This window comes from Lissotriton vulgaris, chromosome 3_1 (genome assembly GCF_964263255.1).
Source record: "Lissotriton vulgaris chromosome 3_1, aLisVul1.2, whole genome shotgun sequence".
Classification (NCBI taxonomy): Eukaryota; Metazoa; Chordata; class Amphibia; order Caudata; family Salamandridae; genus Lissotriton; species Lissotriton vulgaris.
In genome coordinates this window covers 326,460,948-326,480,159 of record NC_141689.1, presented here as the reverse complement: position 1 = coordinate 326,480,159, position 19,212 = coordinate 326,460,948, and the positions used below count along the sequence as shown (strand labels likewise).

The 19,212-nt window shown below is 47.2% G+C and overlaps 1 protein-coding gene across 1 annotated transcript in view; it reads right to left on the bottom strand.

The window, feature by feature from the left end:
• SPEF2 (sperm flagellar and cilia associated 2) overlaps positions 1 to 19,212 on the bottom strand; it is a 1,087,451-nt gene that overhangs the window by 885,912 nt on the left and 182,327 nt on the right. Inside the window, exons 7-9 of the mRNA XM_086960525.1 lie at positions 13,528 to 13,723; positions 10,177 to 10,365; positions 3,642 to 3,829 (exon numbers count right to left, since the gene is read on the bottom strand). Of these exons, the coding sequence (XP_086816651.1) occupies positions 3,642 to 3,829; positions 10,177 to 10,365; positions 13,528 to 13,723 (573 nt within the window). The remainder of the gene's footprint in view (positions 1 to 3,641; positions 3,830 to 10,176; positions 10,366 to 13,527; positions 13,724 to 19,212) is intronic.

Sequence of the window (19,212 nt, the reverse complement as noted above, 5' to 3'; positions counted from 1 at the left end):
ACCCGGAGCCAAAGTACCTAAAGGCAACACATGAACATATACCCAATGGGAAACAAAGAGCAATGGCAGGAACTGAACTCTTGTGCCAGAACTAATCGGAGAAAACAGTGGTACCTCAACCACAACATGCCAATATAAAGGCAAACCTGTATTGACCAGACCAGCATGCCGACACATAAGAACTTTATGTCATAGCCCGAAGACGATAATTTACACCCCACAAGACATAGAAGCCGCAATGAACACGCAAAACCCAGGTCAAAGACTGGCGTGTAAAAAACACACCGCTCACAGCCCACACTGAACGCAGACAGACCTTGGAACCAACCACAGGAGTGAGTGGGAGACAGACGTTCACCGACAGTGGACTGGGGGGGGGGAGAGAGAGAGAGAGAGAGAGAGAGAGAGAGAGAGAGAGAGAGAGAAAACAGCCACGCCCCTTTGAGGCAGAGACAGCAAAATGTGATGGCTGGAGGCAGAGACAGCAAAATGTGATGGCAAGCGGCACCCCGCCCCCTAGAAGACCTGGGCGACCCAGCGTGAGGAATTCCCACAGGAGAGGCCAGGCCACCAGACATGAGCACCACAGGAGAAGCAAGCCGCACCGGGGTATGCTCCTGCCCAGGCCCAAGCCGGTAAGCCGCATGAGTTCCGAGGAGCTCGGAAAAAGGAAAGAAAACCCCGCTGCCGCCCTCCAGCCCCTAAGGACTGAGAGCGTAGGCCGCAGTGAGGCCCCAGCGAGGCTCCTGCGGGACATGCGTACAGGGAAAAAACCGATTTGGTCAGTTATCTCACACACGCGTGAGGCATTCGGATGTCAGCACATACAAATCTGTGGAAGACGTAAAAAACACCCAAATGACACGCAGGAGCCAGGGACACAAAACTCTTCACGCAACACAGACCCTAGAATGCACCGGCACAGGGCTCTGTTTACCCCAGTGCCCAGGTGCAGGCTCAGCAAGAGCTATGGTGCGCCATTCTAACTGACAAGACGATACCGCCTCTGGGAACTAAAACAGTGAAAATGGCAAATGCAAAGTGTCCACTTTGAACCATGCAAACAGAGCAATGGGGGCGCAGGCGTGGCTTGTAGAACACCCACCGGGCCCCCTAGCTCAGCCCCGCCAAAAGCAGCCTTCCTCACACAGGGGCGCCCTCCGCCAGAGAAAGCACAGGAGACTCTGGAAACACCCCCCACCTATCTCTGCGACGGAAGGGCAGGGCATAGTATTTGCCAACACGGACGGGGGGTCAGAAAGAGCCGCAAGGCATGGCCCCAAACCACCCCAGCCGTCCCCCCTGTAAACCCATGGCTTGCTTAAAGCCTAACCAGCCCTGTAGGAAACTGGGGGAAGGAAGGGGGGATGATCCCAGGTCCCACAGGGCCGCTAGAGCAGGACCACCAACCAGGGACCAATGTACCTGCTAAAGCAGGAATGGCTTACCTGAATGCGCATCTGGAGAGTAATCGTGCGCAGAACCAAAAAAACAGGCTGATGGGTTGGGCCGGCCCGCCTCTTATAGAGGTCAAGGGTGTAATGGGTCGGCCATATTGGGAAGGGATGGGCGTTATACGAGGCTGACTTTTTTGCTTTGGAGGGTTCTGGTGTGGAGCTGAAGCTCACTTTGTTAGTCATATGGCGAGGAACACTAACGAGGAGGTAATGGAGCATTTCTTCAAAACCACGTGGCTGCCCACACACCCATGGCTGCCCATGGCAGTGGCGATGGCACTCCGGCAGCAGTACAATCGAGCGGGCGCATGTGGCAGGGTGCATCTCAGCAAGAAAAATGCAATACACTTTGCATGTAATATGGCAGGATTTCCGGGCCTCTGTCTCTGAGCACCAGCAAGGCCTATATTAGACTTCACGGGACTTATGGTCAAGACCATACAACAAGCACAAATTAACTTAAAAACAAGTTAAAAACAAGCGCAGCCCACAAACCAAATGTTGGTGGGTGCAAACGTGCATGTTATGAAATGACCGCGCCGTAAGCGATGGTGAAAATGTGTATCACCATAACTTCAGTCGCCTTTGTTCAGATTACAGCCCAAACTAAATTAAAATTAGGGACCCCCTCGAAACGCTGGTTTGTGTCAGAAGGTTGTGGAAGGGGCAGAAACAGTGACTGGCATAAAGCAACATTATTAAAAAAAAAGTTCTCTAAAGAACAGATGAAGAAAGTAAGCGTAAGGAGACTGTGCTTGGCTGGTGCTCCTTAGCTTTGACCGGAAGTGAGCTGTCAATTGCGTGAACGTCTTAGGAGAAGAGCGACGTAGGAGTGATCCATTGGTAAGTGGCAGGTGCAATTTCACTCCATCTAGAGCTTACAGCAGGTTTTGCAGTGCATGCATGCTGCCTAGGCTCAAACTAAAAACTAAAACAGTACGTCACCGTAAATATACACACAGCCAGGATGTCACTATTTGACATGAGCATGGTTCCTAGCACAAAGGAACGTGGCAACATCTGTTCAAAAGAAACTTTGTGCGTTTATAACATCGTGGAGATGAGGTGAAATGCTTGTACATATCCAGGGACAAGGGAGCAGCAATACAAATACATTGTAGAATGTCATCAGAACACCTTCTTAAAAATGAATAATCATTACGATTTTCAGTGCATTGCAAGGTGTTCAAATATGGGAATGTGCAAAGCAGCTCTGGCTAGGCTAGAATGTGCATGAATCAAGAAAAACAAAAGAAAGAGTTGGCTTAAGGCCTTCAGGTTCTAAATCAGACCAAATTAATAATGCATAACTCCCCCATTATTAATGGTATTCGATGACTTCTTATGATGTGACAAAGAACACTGGCAAATTGATAGATCTGCCAAGGTGAAAATGTAAAACAATTTCAGACAAGAAATGTGAGCGATTATAAATTCCAATCATACCTTTATGTGGGTCATACATATTTGCAAGCAGCTCCAGAGGCTTCTTAAACCTAAGAAGGGCACCATTAACTTAAACAACGGAGCAGACTGTGTTTGACCCCCTTAATACCTGGAACCTTATAAAGTCATGACAAATCCGTTTCTGTATGCCGCAAATACATGAGTCTATAAGGGAGAATGCCATAAACTGAAATGGCAAGTTGAATATGCATTGGTTATTCCCATAACAGCTAAAATAGAATGGTAAAGTACCTCCTCAAGGAGTAATACACAAACTATTTCTTAAATATTTTTTCAGTTCTTTTGTTCAGTCATGTTTAGTGTAACCCTTCACTCCTGTTATTGTTCTTAACAGGTGACATTATCTACCTCTCTAAGCAATCTTAAAAGTACTCCTGAGTACTCTTCATAACTTTTAGTATTTTTATTTTTAATCTGAGATCCCAAAAGTCCACAATTATTGCCCAGAACCATTAGAAATGTCTAAAGCAAAGATGAAATTTGGTGGAAATCACTCACAGTTGTTATTCTAGAAGAAAGGACAATTTATTTCTGGGAAATGACAAAATACCATCAATTGACATACCACATACTAAACTGAAAGTTAATGTAAACAAATACACTGCAACCTTTAAACCTTCATCACCACGTCGTATATTTTTTATTTCCTCAGTTCAAATCTCTTTATGTTTTATGGTTTAAAATCTTATTCACTAAATATTCAAAAACTCTACTCACTTCTTTGATAGTGCTCGATATTCCCCGACTTTCGTTACCATGTCAATTATTTGATCCAATATTTCCTTACATATAGAATGGTGCTTTCTATATCGAGCCTCCACTCGCTCCGCAGCTAATTTATCATGGAGCTCTACATCTCTCCGCTCTTGTTCTTCATTGTCAAGTTTTGCTTGCTTCAATAGAGCCTAAATAAAATAAAATAAAATATTGTAATTGAAATGTTTACGGAAACATGTTATGGCACCTTGAACAGGTATTTCACTATATAATCATGGGTTTAAAGAAAAACAAGCAAGAAACTAATTGTAGAAAGGCATGGAGCACCGACTGGGTATCATGGCAGCACTTAAATGTAGATTTTGCAAAACCGGCGGCTCAGCTAAAATGTTATATATTATTGCTAATTTTGAAGGTCATGTACTAAGTTGGTTAAAGTCAACTAGGCACCTGCTCCTATTCTTGTTGAAAATTTAGGGCCTGGTTTCGATTTTGGCAGTCCTTCAGCAGCAGCTGTCCTTCACTGTCCACTGAAGCACTGCCAAACCTGTGGTGCGACCATCCTCAGAACAGGAGTTAAATCCTGGTCTGGCAGGGGGTGTTGTGACAATCTGATTGCGGTGGTCTGCAAGGCTCATAGAATAGACTATAATGCAGCCTGCTGAAGTCAGTCTTCCGACTGCACCTCCCTGCATGGTGTGGCATAAATTCCACACCGTGCAGGAAGTGGGGATGCAAATACAATGGGCACTACATATGTAAATGTAAATGTATGTATACTTGTAGCGCCGCATTGTGCATTTGACTCGCTCTGTCCTCAGCGCTGCTTTGCTGCTTTGTGATTGCTGCTCTGTGTTTGCTCTGTGCCCAATTTCATAGCGCCGCCTGTCACTCTTATTGTGCTGTGCTCATAGCGCTACTCTATGTCAGCCATTTCTTTTCTAAAATATATATTTTGATCATTGTGCCCCACTGCTCGCCCCAACCTCTCCCTGCGTTAAGTGTTTGTTGTTGTTGCAGCCATTTGCTTCCTGTGACGTCCTAGCCCGTCCCTCCAATCACGCTCCCGCCTCCCAGCTGAGCCTGCCTCCCACAGATAGATTAGACCGACCCCTCCCCCCCGAGAGCTGTGACCGTCCTGACTCGTGCAGATCCAGTTGCTCCCCTCTGTTCTCCTGCTGGGTATCGTAGCGCTTCTCCCACGCTGCTTTAATATCTGCATTCTTCAGCTGAACTACCATAGCGCCACATTGTGCATTTGACTCGCTCTGTCCTCAGCGCTGCTTTGCTGCTTTGAGATTGCTGCTCTGTGTTTGCTCTGTGCCCAATTTCATAGCGCCGCCTGTCACTCTTATTGTGCTGTGCTCATAGCGCTACTCTATGTCAGCCATTTCTTTTCTAAAATATATATTTTGATCATTGCGTCCCACTGCTCGCCCCAACTTCTCCCTGCGTTATGTGTTTGTTGTTGTTGCAGCCATTTGCTTCCTGTGACGTCCTAGCCCGTCCCTCCAATCACGCTCCCGCCTCCCAGCTGAGCCTGCCGCCCACAGATAGATTAGACCGACCCCTCCCCCCCGAGAGCTGTGACCGTCCTGACTCGTGCAGATCCGGTTGCTCCCCTCTGTTCTCCTGCTGGGTATCGTAGCGCTTCTCCCACGCTGCTTTAATATCTGCATTCTTCAGCTGAACTACCATAGCGCCGCATTGTGCATTTGACTCGCTCTGTCCTCAGCGCTGCTTTGCTGCTTTGTGATTGCTGCTCTGTGTTTGCTCTGTGCCCAATTTCATAGCGCCGCCTGTCACTCTTATTGTGCTGTGCTCATAGCGCTACTCTATGTCAGCCATTTCTTTTCTAAAATATATATTTTGATCATTGCTCCCCACTGCTCGCCCCAACCTCTCCCTGCGTTAAGTGTTTGTTGTTGTTGCAGCCATTTGCTTCCTGTGACGTCCTAGCCCGTCCCTCCAATCACGCTCCCGCCTCCCAGCTGAGCCTTCCTCGCCCCTCCCCTTCAACTATCCACTTATGACAGTGGCTTTTGCGCGCAGCGTTCACGCGCAGCGATCGCGCCCCATTCGCGCCGAAGGTGCGCCAAAGGTAAGCCCGTCTACGCCCATCCGCGCCTGGACCGCGCCCAGCGCCAGACCCCCTGGTCCCCGTAATGCCCACCCCTCCCGCATTACTTACGATGCCACCACCCTCCTAGCCCTTAACCCTGGCCGCTCCCCCATCTGCGTCCAAGCCGCTCCTGGACACACCCATGGACCCTTTTCCTGCTACTCCTGCAAGTTCGACGGCACCAAGAACAACTCCTCATCTATGAACACACAACAGATATCCGATCCCAACCACCTACAATGCTTCCTGCTCAACACCCGCTCGGTCCACAGACACGCCATTGACCTCTGGAATCTACTCGACACCATCTCCCCGGACGTCGCCTTCCTAACAGAAACATGGATGAATGCCTCTTCAGCCCCAAACATCACCATCGCCATCCCGGAAGGCTATAAGATCATTCGCAAGGACCGTACCGGCCACACAGGAGGAGGCATCGCTATCGTCCATAAGAAATCCATCCGCATCTCAACCAGCTCAGACGTCAATCTCGCCAACTCCGAACACCTTCACTTCCAGATCCACATCGACCCCAAGACCACACTCAGAGGCACCCTCCTTTACAGGCCACCAGGACCCCGCGCACAATTTAGTGAAGACATCACGGACTTCATCACTCCACACGCGCTCCCCTCCGAGGACTATATCCTTTTGGGAGACCTCAACTTTCACCTTGAAAAGAACAACGACCGCAACACCACCACCCTTTTGGACAACCTCGCAAACCTCGGACTTAAACAACTTGTCACTACCCCCACCCACATCGCAGGTCACACACTCAACCCTATCTTCACCTCCAGCAAGCATGTTTCCTTCAGCCACACCACAGCTCTCCTTTGGACTGACCACAGCTGCGTTCACTTCACCTACAACAAGCCCACATCCAACAACCACCCCCAACCCACTCTGCAAAGAAACTGGAACAAAATCACCATCGACCAGATCTCCTCATCGCTTCTTCAAAAGCCCCCCGCCCACTCCTCAAACCCAGACCAAGCAGCCACCAACCTCACCCAATGGTTATCCAACAGCGCCGACATCCTAGCACCACTGAAAAAACGACAAATCAAACTAGGCAGCAAGAAGGCCTCCTGGTTCAACGATGATCTTAAGAAATCCAAGAAACTCTGTCGCTCCCTCGAGAAGGCCTGGAAAAAAGACCCAACCACCAGCACCAAGGACGCCTTCAAAAACGCCACCCGCATACGCCACCAACTAATCCGAAATGCCAAGAAAGCAGCCTTCAAGGACCGTCTAGATAACAACGCCCACAACAGCAAGGAATTATTCAACATCGTCAAGGAATTTACCAACCCCTCAGCCAACTCCAACGACATCACCCCCTCTCAAGCCCTCTGCGACTCCCTAGCCTCATTCTTCCACAACAAAATTGCAGACATCCACAACAGCTTCGACAACCAACCCGAAGACCAACCCACCCAATCCCCTGCAGGACCCCCACCCCCCCTGAACATCCTCAATGACTGGAAGCCAATCTCCACTGAGGACACCATCCGTCTGATGAACTCTATCCACTCAGGATCCCCCACAGACCCTTGCCCTCACCACATCTTTAACAAAGCAGACTCCATTATTGCACCGCACCTCCGAGACGTCATCAACTGCTCCCTCAACTCCGCAACCTTCCCGGAAAGCTGGAAACATGCCGAACTCAGCGCCCTCCTGAAGAAACCCACAGCTGACCCCACTGAACTCAAAAACTATCGCCCTATCTCACTCCTTCCATTCCCGGCCAAAGTCATCGAGAAAACTGTCAACAACCAGCTCGCCGCATTCCTCGAAACCAACAAATCCCTCGACTCCTCACAGTCCGGCTTCCGAGCCAAGCACAGCACCGAAACCGCCCTCATCGCAGCAACAGACGACATTCGAACTCTACTGGACAATGGAGACAAAGTCGCCCTCATCCTCCTCGACCTCTCCGCAGCCTTCGACACAGTCTGCCATAGCACCCTTCTACAGCGCCTCAAAAACATCGGAATCCAAGGAAAAGCACTGGAATGGATCACCTCGTTCCTCTCCGGAAGAACCCAGAGAGTCCGCCTTCCACCATTCAAGTCAGAGGCCACTGAAGTCATCTGCGGCGTACCTCAAGGGTCCTCACTCAGTCCCACCCTCTTCAACGTTTACATGAGCCCCCTCGCGGCCATCGCACGCCAACATAACCTCAACATCATCTCCTACGCCGACGACACTCAACTGATCCTATCACTCACCAGAGACCCTAACACGGCCAAAACCAACCTACACGAAGGAATGAAAGAAGTAGCCGAATGGATGAAGCACAGCCGTCTGAAACTGAACTCAGACAAAACAGAAGTCCTCATCTTAGGTACCTCCCCCTCCGCCTGGGACGACTCTTGGTGGCCAGAGGCCCTTGGAAAAGCACCCATCCCGACGGACCACGCACGGAACCTGGGCGTCATCCTGGATTCCTCACTCTCGATGAACAGACAAGTCAACGCCGTTTCTTCATCTTGCTTCAACATTCTTCGCATGCTCAAAAAAACATTTCGCTGGATCCCTACCGAAACTAGAAAAACAGTCACCCACGTTCTGGTCACGAGCCGACTGGACTACGGAAACACCCTCTACGCCGGCACCACCGCAAAACTCCAGAAAAAACTACAACGCATCCAGAACGCCTCAGCCAGGCTCATATTAGACATCCCGCGTAAAGAACACATCTCTGGTCACCTGAAAAACCTCCACTGGCTCCCCGTCAATAAGAGGATCACTTTCCGGCTCCTAACCCACGCACACAAAGCACTCTACGAAATCGGACCCGAATGCCTCAACACACGACTATCCTTCTACACCCCCTCCCGCCAGCTACGATCCTCCAACCAAGCCCTTGCCACTGTACCTCGCATCAACAAAACCACCATGGGAGGTAGATCCTTCTCCTACCTAGCAGCTAAAACTTGGAACTCACTTCCCACTCACCTTCGCCTTACTCAGAACCACCTAGCATTCAGAAAGCCACTCAAAACGTGGATATTCGACAAGTAACTCCCCACCCTTCTACAAGCGCCTTGAGACCCTCTGGGTATGTAGCGCGCTATATAAATCTTTTGACTTGACTTGACTTTTCCTGTGAGATGCTCCCTACTGGGAACCCCCAAGGTGAAACCAGGCTTCCCAGCGCTTTAGGGCTGTTGTGGAGATTAACCCTTTGGACGCTGATGACAGAACCGCTCCGTCATCAGCTGCAGGTGCGCTGTGCTGATGATGGAGCGGTTCCGTCATGGCCCGCTCGGCGCGCCTGCGCGGCGCGAATTCCGCGTCTGCGCTGAGCGTTCCATTGAGCGGGGCGGGCCATGACGGAACCGCTCCGTCATAAGCACAGCGCAACCGACGCTGGTGACGGAGCGGTTCCGTCACCAGCATGCGGCAGCCGCGCGGCCGCCCCGCCCCGCCCCCTTAGCAATGCGGCGGAATACCCGCCGCAGTGAAGGGGTTAGGCAAGCTATTGCCCAGAGTTGCAGAGCGGAGACCCATGATTAGAGGAGGCACCAAGGCAAGAATTATCGAGCCCGTGGACAATTGAGCCCAAGACCCTGCCGCGTCGGGAATTGAACACTGGTCCCGGCAGACCTCTGCATCAGGGTCTGCCGCTCTAACCATTGAGCCACACTTCTCCACAATATGCTCCCCCCTTTCCCTGCATGCACCTCTGGCCATCTGACAAGGAGTCCTATTTGGGCCCCTCTTTGTTGCATTTTGTCCACCCTTTTCCTAGCGGGATCCCCTCCATGAAAAGAGCGATGCCAGCATATTAAAGCTGGTTGCAGACCGTCGGCCCCACAGGGTCTCGTGGCAGTCCGACCTCCAAAGTCTGAATACTGCGGGTGGTCCTAAAGTGTGATGGTGTTAGAACCGCCACCACAGGAAACTTGTAACCAGGCCGTTAGTCTTGTGATCGATAACAGAAACTGTATGGAATACAGTATACATTGCAGCTTGCCTGGGGAGCTTGTTGCCATTTACCAGCACGGGGTTCAAGTTGGGGCCCACCATGACTCACTGAATATTATGTTTTTTGCAAAAACACTTAAAAAATCATCAAAAACGTGGCCCTGAGTGCTTTTTTCGGCAACAGGAAGCACTCATTTCTCATTTCTTGTGGTATGGCAGTTACCTTGCAAGCTGGCCAGAACTCTGTTGCTCCTCATCCAGGTTTGCACTTTTTCTACATACATTACAAACATCTTTATAATAAGACTTTGTTCTTAGGAATCAAATTGCAATAAGTGTCAGCTCCAGGGAGAGGCACTCACTGCAGGTAAGATTACCCATCTTCACAATGTTCGGTTGGAACAAAGGCAATTTGTTGAAACCAGCAACGAACCTAACTATGTGTCAAACAAACAGATATTAAGGAATTATTACCGCATCTCTATCGAGGGAATCCTGGAAATCTTTTTGTCGTCTTTCCTCATATTGTTTTTCTCTGAAGATCCGGTTCTGCCACAACACATCCTTTTCGTGGCGAACATGCATCAGCTGCACTGCGATCCGCCGCTCCTGCTGGGACTGCCGCATCAATCGATTGATAAGCTGCTCCTCCCGGTAAGCCTCCTGCAAAACCAAACGGCCTGCCTTAACATGTACAAGCATTTCTAGAACAACACAACAGGAATGAGTTGCATATCATTTGTCTCTAATTTGTTATCCAAAATATTATCCAAGATGGAGAAGCTGCAGTCATCGCTCATGTTCCCTCTATGTGGGTCCTCTCTTTCGAGGTGTGCAGCGAGCCCAATGCAATGTGATCGGAGGTGACGCAAAAAGAGGCCCGGTGAGTATGAAATTAAGAAATTAACAGATCTTCAGCCATCCCACTCCTTTCTGGCAAACTGGATATATTGTATAACTGAATATCGAGAATTTAAGGAATACTTTGGTGGCTGAGTCTGAGCAGGCCTAGTTCAGAGCACATTTTATACTGCGAAAAGCAAGTTTGTGCACCATAATCTACACCTTCCCTACAAAAGTGTCTGTCAGGCCTACCCATAGAAGGACCAATGTGGCCGGCAGGCAAAAGCAGGGCAGGAATTTGAAATATGGTACTGAAAGACTGCGCTCCAGTTTTATCTTCGCAGTAGAGGCTATAAAATGCATCTTACAGCCACATAGAACATGAATCTGAAAAAAGCATGCAGGTAGAACCCTTCTGGGACAAGAGACATCCAGTAGGTTACTCCCCACAGAATCTGTGGACGAGGGACGGGCTCAGTAACAAAGTATCATGACTCAGATGAGATATCATGGTGATGTTAAGATATTATAGGTGTCGGGGAGTTTGAAGTTAAACTGCCAAGAAAACCAAGCCAGTTATGTAGAGGTGGGGGAACTTCGAGGCTTCAGACAATAAAGCATCAGTTGCTTCTGCTGTTGGAGACCCAAGGCCTGGTGGCCCATCCATCAAATGGATGCCGGGTCAATGCATCAGTAGGCCTCCCCTATTTAGGGTAGTCTTTGAAAAGCACATTTTTTTGCTCGGAAACCACTATGGGTGTTTGTTTCAAAGAAACATAAATAATGAAGAGTAGGTCGTCATGGCATACCGGCTCTGCATTACTGTTCTGACTCAAGCGCTCTCACTGTTTCAAGGCAAGCACTTTTTTTAGAAATGCTCCGCCAATGTGGCAGTTTACTATAACGATGGGGGGGCTGTCTGCCACAGGGCCATCGAAGGCAGGGTCTTCTCCGCTATTTGGGATATAGTTTAAAGAGGTGGGGTCTTTGGGTGTGACACCCCCAAATAAATACACGTTTGGATTGGCAGTTGGGTCTAGAGGCCCCGAGTCTGGTTTGCTATGTCTGTCTGGGTTTTTCTTGTCATCCTGATTTCACAAAAAAAGTGTTAACTTCTTCATTTTTTGAACCAGGAAATGAAATACATTTAGGCGCATATATACAAAGTTTTTGCGTCGAGATTCCACCACGTTTTGATGCATCCCAATGCAGGATCCCTTTTGGTATTTACAAAGTCACACACATGGTGATTTGCGTGGCTTTAAAAATATTGCCTTAGCAGTAAAGGGGTTAAAAGGAAAAGTAATGCAATGCAGCCCAGTGCACTGCCTTGTATTACTTTACATAAAGCAGACATTCTATAGGTAGTGGATGGGCATTCCCGTGCACCCTCCAATGAACTTTGACGCAAACACATATTTACATAGGCACGAAATTCCAAAGATTCCATGTCCGGGTTGCTTCAGTTTGTTGGCACAGTCCTGATGAAAAATCCTTTTTGGTATCTACAAAGCCAAGGAACAGTTTATTTGCAAGACTTTGTATGAAGAATTCATGTACTGCAGCACGTTGCGCTGCCGTGCGCTACTTTGTGTCAGGTACTGGATTTTGATGTAAACCCATATTTACCCACAGTTGCGTACGTGGATAAGGGCCAAAGTGGTGCACCTACCTGAGGCTGGTGTAACATGGAGAAACATCTTCATTTCTCCTTGTTTTTCCTCTTTAGACGAATGCTGTATTCATCAGCACATATCCAAAGAGGAAAAAAACAACGGTAGTTTTTGTACAGAGGGGCCTTCCTGACTACGTGCACTCTTGAATTATGGAGTAAGGCTGCCCGTGTTTGCCTGAGACAGCCCAAAGTGTGCCAACACATGGAGACAGCAGAAGTGTGGCATTTCTTTTAGAATATGGTGCAGTTCTTATCGCTTCAGGAGATGAAACGCAGAGCAGCAACTTTGCTTGTGGTGATGAGTTACATCACTTCTAGGTAAATTTGCCCTTTAGTGACCGGTTTACCAAAATTATAGTAAATCTGCCCCCACAGAAGTATTCCATGAATGGATACAAATTTGCTGCTCTTATTCACCAACATTGGCAGTATTAGGCTTGGAAAGCTACACAAGTCTCAGGTTTCCAGGAATACTACTGGCTATCAAACATGCAAAAGGCATTGGGGCGCATGCTTGCAAATAGTATAAACACTGCCGATCCCTCTGGGTAGTATTCCAAACCTTTGTTTTTCACCCACTGTACCACTCTAGGCGGGGGGCCTGACTAAGGATTCAGCAGGAGGCATAAGGACAAACAGGGTGGTGGAGGGCTTTTCTGCCTTTCCCCTGCCTGCCGCATTTAGGGGAGTCTGCCAGCCTAGCAGACATATCTATACATTGGCAGGAACTGAAGTCATGGTGGTTCCTGTCAAAGTAGGAAAGGTTTAACCGACTGATCAATCAAATATAATGGCTGGCAGTTAAACATTTCCAAAGCACCAGTTTGTTTTTGAAAAATAAACAAAAACTAATGACCAACACGCCAGTTTTCTCCCATGGTGTGGAGAACACTTTTCTTTCTGCCCCTAGCACTCAGAAAAAGACAAAAAAAAGCCATCTGACCGTCCACTCTTAATATGACAGATGGTCGGATGGCTTACTTCTCAAGATCCTTACTCCGTCGGGCCATTAAAGGAAGTTATAAACTAACAGAGTATACATTTTACTTCACTAGTGTAAAACTGAGGTCCACCCAACTCAAAATTATGCTAGGGGAACTTGAATTGGTCAGACAGGCTATACCATCACAGTTGCAACAGATAACCGGTCTATCAAACTCTAATCCAGTCCATGGGCCCACCTAATGCAAATCAGTATTGACCTTGTGCCTCGTGGGAACAGTCCTCCCCGAACCTTGGTCACCTGATACATTCATCCTGTGCCCCTATGCTTTTTTTAGTTGGGAAATTTGAGATTCTCCACCTACCTCTTGTATCTCGTGAGCTTTAAGTTGTTCTACTAACATTTTGCGTCTCCTTTTCTCCCGCTGTTCTTGAGCAAACACATCTTCTTCCAAACGTTTCTGAATTTTTTTAATGTATTCATCAGTTGAATCTGGCTTGACCAAATCAGTGGTGGTTGTTCTTGGAGATACCTTTCCTAACACCTTTGTTGGAATGCACCTAGGAGAGAAATAATTTAGGAAGATAAAGGTTTCAGCAAAAAAATACTTAACTTTTAACCAGCAGATGTAGAAAGCATAGACCAGAAATGTGTTTTATTAGAAATATTCATTCTATAGAATGTTCACTGATTTATATAATGGACAAAATGGCCACCTGAGGGTGAGTTCCAGAAAAGTAGATCAATATCGGAAAGTCAAAGTATATCCATGAATGTGCATTAAGCGAAACAATACCATACTATGGAGCCTTGAGACAAAGGATTAAGTAGAGTTGAAGCAACTTTATAGTCACAGAAGATAGGATGTGTTTGGAAGAGGCAACATTAAATGAATGCCCAAAGGGAGAATAATCTTTCACCAGATGAAGAACACAAAGCAGAAAACAACAAGAATTGGCAAATCTTATTTGTTTTGCTTATTTATAAATTAAATTGGTATTAGCAGGCACCTATGGCTTTACCCCTGGCCTTTGTCAATATTAGATTAGCAACCCACTCCTTTCCTCTACACGCATGTGATATGGTATGGCATTTCCAATGCTTGTTACTTGGGTACTTAATTTTGGAGCCTTTATTTTGCTATTGATTGTGTTCTTTGCAAAAAACAGTTGATGGACAGAATGTAGAACAATGTCATGCATTCACCCCAGTACAAGGATCTGGGCCTAAATCCATCGTTTTTTTGCACTTCACACCACCCTGGGTTAGACACTGGCTATATGCAAATCAGCTCTGACCCTGTGCCTCATGGAGACAGTCCAGTCCAAACTACCAAGCCATGTCTTAATGACGGAGACCAGTTACCAAAGTATGTATTATAATTGAAGAATATTGAATGTGATAGTACTCCTAAATATCCTAAATGAAAAATCTACCTTAACAATAAGCCCGTACTCATGTTTGCTGAATCTTGTTCCCCATTCACGTTAATTAACCAAGAAGATTTTAGTAACATATTTAGCGTTTCGAACTTTGATATGTTAGAACCTGACATCTCCCCAGATGGATATACCAAGGAAGCTATACCTTTGGTTAGAATGGTAAGATTGCTTATAGACTTTAGGGGCAGATCTACGTTTGGCTAAGTGTATGCTGTGTAAAAAGGAACCTATCTATTAGGTTGCAAAAAAGAACAATTGATGGACAGAATCCAGAGCAATGCCATACATTCCCCTCAGTACAGAGATCTGGGCCTAAATCCATAGTTTTTTTGCTCACCATGCCATTCCAGTTTGGACCCAGCCATATGCAAATCAGTCTTGACCCTGGGACCAATGGGAACAGTCTAGCCTAAACGGCCAGGCAGGTCCTCCGTGGACAGGAAACAAGCATCCTAGGACCGGTTTCGGGCTTTCAGCCCTCATCAACCAAGATAGCTTGACCCCAGTGGCATGGAGAGCACAGGACCCACGTCTGGGCATACCCCAAAAAGAACAATTGATGGACAGAATGGAGAACAATGTCATACATTCACCCCAGCACAGAGATCTGGGCCTAAACCCATAGTTCTTTTTGCTCATCATACCATTCCAGTTTGGACCCAGCTATATGCAAATCAGTCTTGACCTCTGAGCCCAATGGGAACAGTCCAGGTCGAACTGCCAGGCCAGGTCCTCCCTGGACTGGAAACAAGCATCCTAGGACCGGTTTCCGGCTATCAGCCCACATCAGCCAGAATAGTGTGGCTCAAGTGGCATGGAGACCACAGGACCCACATCTGTGCATACCCGTCCCACTTGGGGTGACACATGCAAAAAGAACAATTGATGGAAATAATGCAGAACAATGTCATACATTTACCGCAGTACAGAGATCTGTGCCTAAATCCATAATTTTTTGCTCACCATGCTATTCCAGTTTGGACCCAGCCATATGCAAATCAGTCTTGACTCTGCTCCCTATGGGAACAGTGCAGCCCGAACTACCAGGCCAGGTAGACTGGAAACCAGCATCCTAGGACCGGTTTCAGACTTTCAGCCCTCATCAACCAGGATAGCTTGACTCCAGTAGCTTGGAGATCACGGGAGCCACATCTGGGCATACCCGTCCAACTTGGAGTGACAAATGAAAAAAGAACAATTGATGGACGGAATGCAGAACAATGTCATGCATTCACCCCAGTACATAGATCTGGGCCTAAAGCCATAGTTTTTTTACTCACCATGCCACTCCAGTTTGGACCCATCCATATGCTAATCAGTCTTGACCCTGCACCCAATGGGAACAGTCTAGCCCTAACTGCCACGCCCGGTCCTCTCTGGACTGGAAACAAGCATCCTAGGACCGGCTTCGAGCTTTCAGCCCTCATCAGCCAGGATAGCTTGACTCCAGTGGCATGGAGGGCACTGGACCCATGTCTGGGCATACCCGTCCCACTCCGGGTGACAAATACAAAAAGACCAATTGATGGATAGAATGCAGAACTATGTCATACATTCACCCCAGTACAGAGATCTGGGCCTAAATCCATCGTCTTGTGGTAAATATTTGATTTACCGTCTTAATTTCTATGCAGGTAAGTACTTAAACAAAAATAACTCAATCGGAAAGAAAGAGGCAGAGTCCGTGGTGTTAGAGTTCTTAGGGGTTTTATTCCTTAAAAAGGAATGGGTCAGGTACCGGATATCGGGTTCCTGCCACCACTGGGGTGCAGGAAGGGATAGAGCATATTTTATTGACATTACATTACTTTTATACTTAATATACACAATAGAAGTCAATGCAGAAGGCGTAACAGCTGAGAGAGACAAGATAAAGATACACACGTGTTGGCAATACGTAATCAGAAGGCGTGAACTAAGGCGTGCACAGAGGTGTGTTCTAGAAACGTCACATGTAAGTGTCAGAAGTGGGTGGCTCTATGACAGAATGGTGCAGAGTCAGCAAGAATCGGTAGCTAGGATGCGCGCGCAGCTGCATGACGTGTGATTGACGTAAAGTTGGAGGGTGCAGGGGACTTGACATTTACACTAGAGGAAAGAGACAGAAGTCTGGCATGTCAGATCAACTCGTTCCTATATCATATCTGGTATCTGATGTTTGGGAACCATATTATCTAGAAGGAAAAGGTCTCTCGAACAGAGGCTATTCTATACTGACTGTGAGTGCGTGTATAAGCGTCTAGGTGTCTGCATGAGATGCGAGGGGGCATGGGCCTACCATGGTAACAGAGACTATGAATTACTTGGACGGAGACAGTGAGGCCGGGCCCTTTGCTCTGCAGCTGGAAGGATGTTTACTTAAACTAGTAGGCAGGAATGTATTTTTTAGGAGCGGAACAGATAATTCGAAGGTTGAATACAGTCTTGGCAGGCAACAGGCTGAGCTAAGCGCCGTGAGCCGCGCAGGGAGTAAGGCAGAGGTCACGGGTACAGGGGCCGGCCCAGGCTGAGGCATTTCAGAGTCTGAAGGCAAGAAAAGGCTCGATGGCAGAATTCAGGGCCTACTTCGCCTGGGCTGGAAAAACGTGTAAAGTACACCACAAAAAGACGTTGGCAAGGCATACTTAGAAACGGAATATTCAACCCGTTCGGGGTGGGTCTGAAAGAGGACATGTTAACGTTGGACGCAAATGTGTTTGCGTCTTCATAGCTGGCACAGGAGGGAAGTTACATGCACTTTAAGTTCGTACATGGAGACGGTGGGGTACGTTAGGGAACATTTCTTGACCATAGAATTTATATTTCCTCATTCCCTCCTTGTTCCCTACGGACCCTTCATGATATATCGATCCTCATGAACCGATCAGTCTGTTCACGTAACATCATTTGCTCTTCTTTCTTCTGTTCACGTTTTGCATGAAAACTGGAATGCGGAATACATGACGTGGCGCACAGACCGCAAATCGCTGGCCCACATTGTAGACATAGGCAACAACTGAATACTATGAGAAGGGCAATGCCTAGGAAGGATAGGATCTTCCATCCCCAAGCAGTCAACGTTGTCCAGAACCAACCGGACCAAGCCCAGGTGCCTGGATTCTGATGTATCAAACTTGCAATTTTATGAAGACGTGTGATAGCTTTATATACAGTTGGCGCGTTTTCTGGAATGAAAACACAGCAACTTGACCCGATGACCTTACAAGCTCCGCCTCTATCTGCCAAGATGACGTCAATAACAAGACGATTCTGAAGAACAACAACCCGCATGGCGGACTACTCTTCTGTTAAGTTGCCTAGAGCGGAGGTAGTTTCATTCACTACTGCTTCGAGGGTTCTAGTTAGTTTGCGTATCAGTTTACTATTGAAAACAGCACCTAAGTAGGGGAAGAAACCTTTATTAAAGTCTGTATATTGCTCCCATGCCGTTTCAGTATAGTCGACAATCGGGAGATCTCTTCTGAGTCTACTGTTTACTAGATTTGTATTTCTGTGATAATCAGGAGGAGCTAGGAAAACAGGGGGCAGAAGGAAGGCAATGTAACAGGTACCATCCCAATCTAGAGGTAAGCGTATGTATGCGGTATGGCCACAAACAAAGTAGGAATGGCGAGTAGCTCTAAATGTAGACCTGCCCTGATCACTGAATTCGACCACAGTGGTACATTTACTATGACCTAAGTGTACTGAACCCTTCTTTCTGAGACATAAATCACCAGTGACTGGTAATACTGACATAGCAGGGAGAACTGGTGCAGCTTCGGATTCAACAGTAAGAATCATGAGGTTAATTGTGTAATTGCCTATTCCATATACTTCGTTTTCTAGATCGGTTCCTGTCCTAGTGGGAAGTCCCTTCTTGTCAGGGTAGCAGGCGTTAAGCAGAACTAAGTTCAGGTTTCCCCAAACCCAATTTCCTTCGAAAATGGCAATATCAGAATCTAAAGAATTAATTAATCTGAACCATGCACCACAGGAGCCATTGTGAGTGAACGGGTACGGAAAAAGAGGCAGAACTCCCTTGTATTTCTGGTAGGGAGGGAGTCGGCCACATATCCAACAGTTGGTAGCATTGTTAGTCTGATGGGAGTGATGTAACATACTAATGAATGTATTGTTGCGCAGCGCAAGTCTGTAAGATAACTCATGTAATGGTAATTCACTAAAAGAATGTTCGGCAGAGACATTGTAAGCAGATTGTGTATGCTTGAAGATAGGGTAATATACAGGCAGCAATATACTAGCAACAATAATCAGAAGGCTCAGAAAAAACAAAATCAATAATGTCACTATACAGTGACTACGGAGTGATTTACAATATGCACGTTTCTTGAATTGTCTCTCTCTCTCTCTATCTCGATCTAGGGGATACATGTCAGAAACTAATTTAACCGATTCACCTAGGGGAGGACTTAAACAATTAAACTGTCTGACTTGCTAGATCGTAATTTAGTTTTGTACTCTTCTTGCGGAGTTTTCTCTCTTTTGGGAACTTTAAAGTCACTAGATTCTAGGCAGTCCTTTGAGGGGGTGGAAGAGTCAGTTTCTGGTAAAAGTTCATTGCATTTTTTTATATGACTCGTGTGGATCCACCCCTTGCGGCCTTC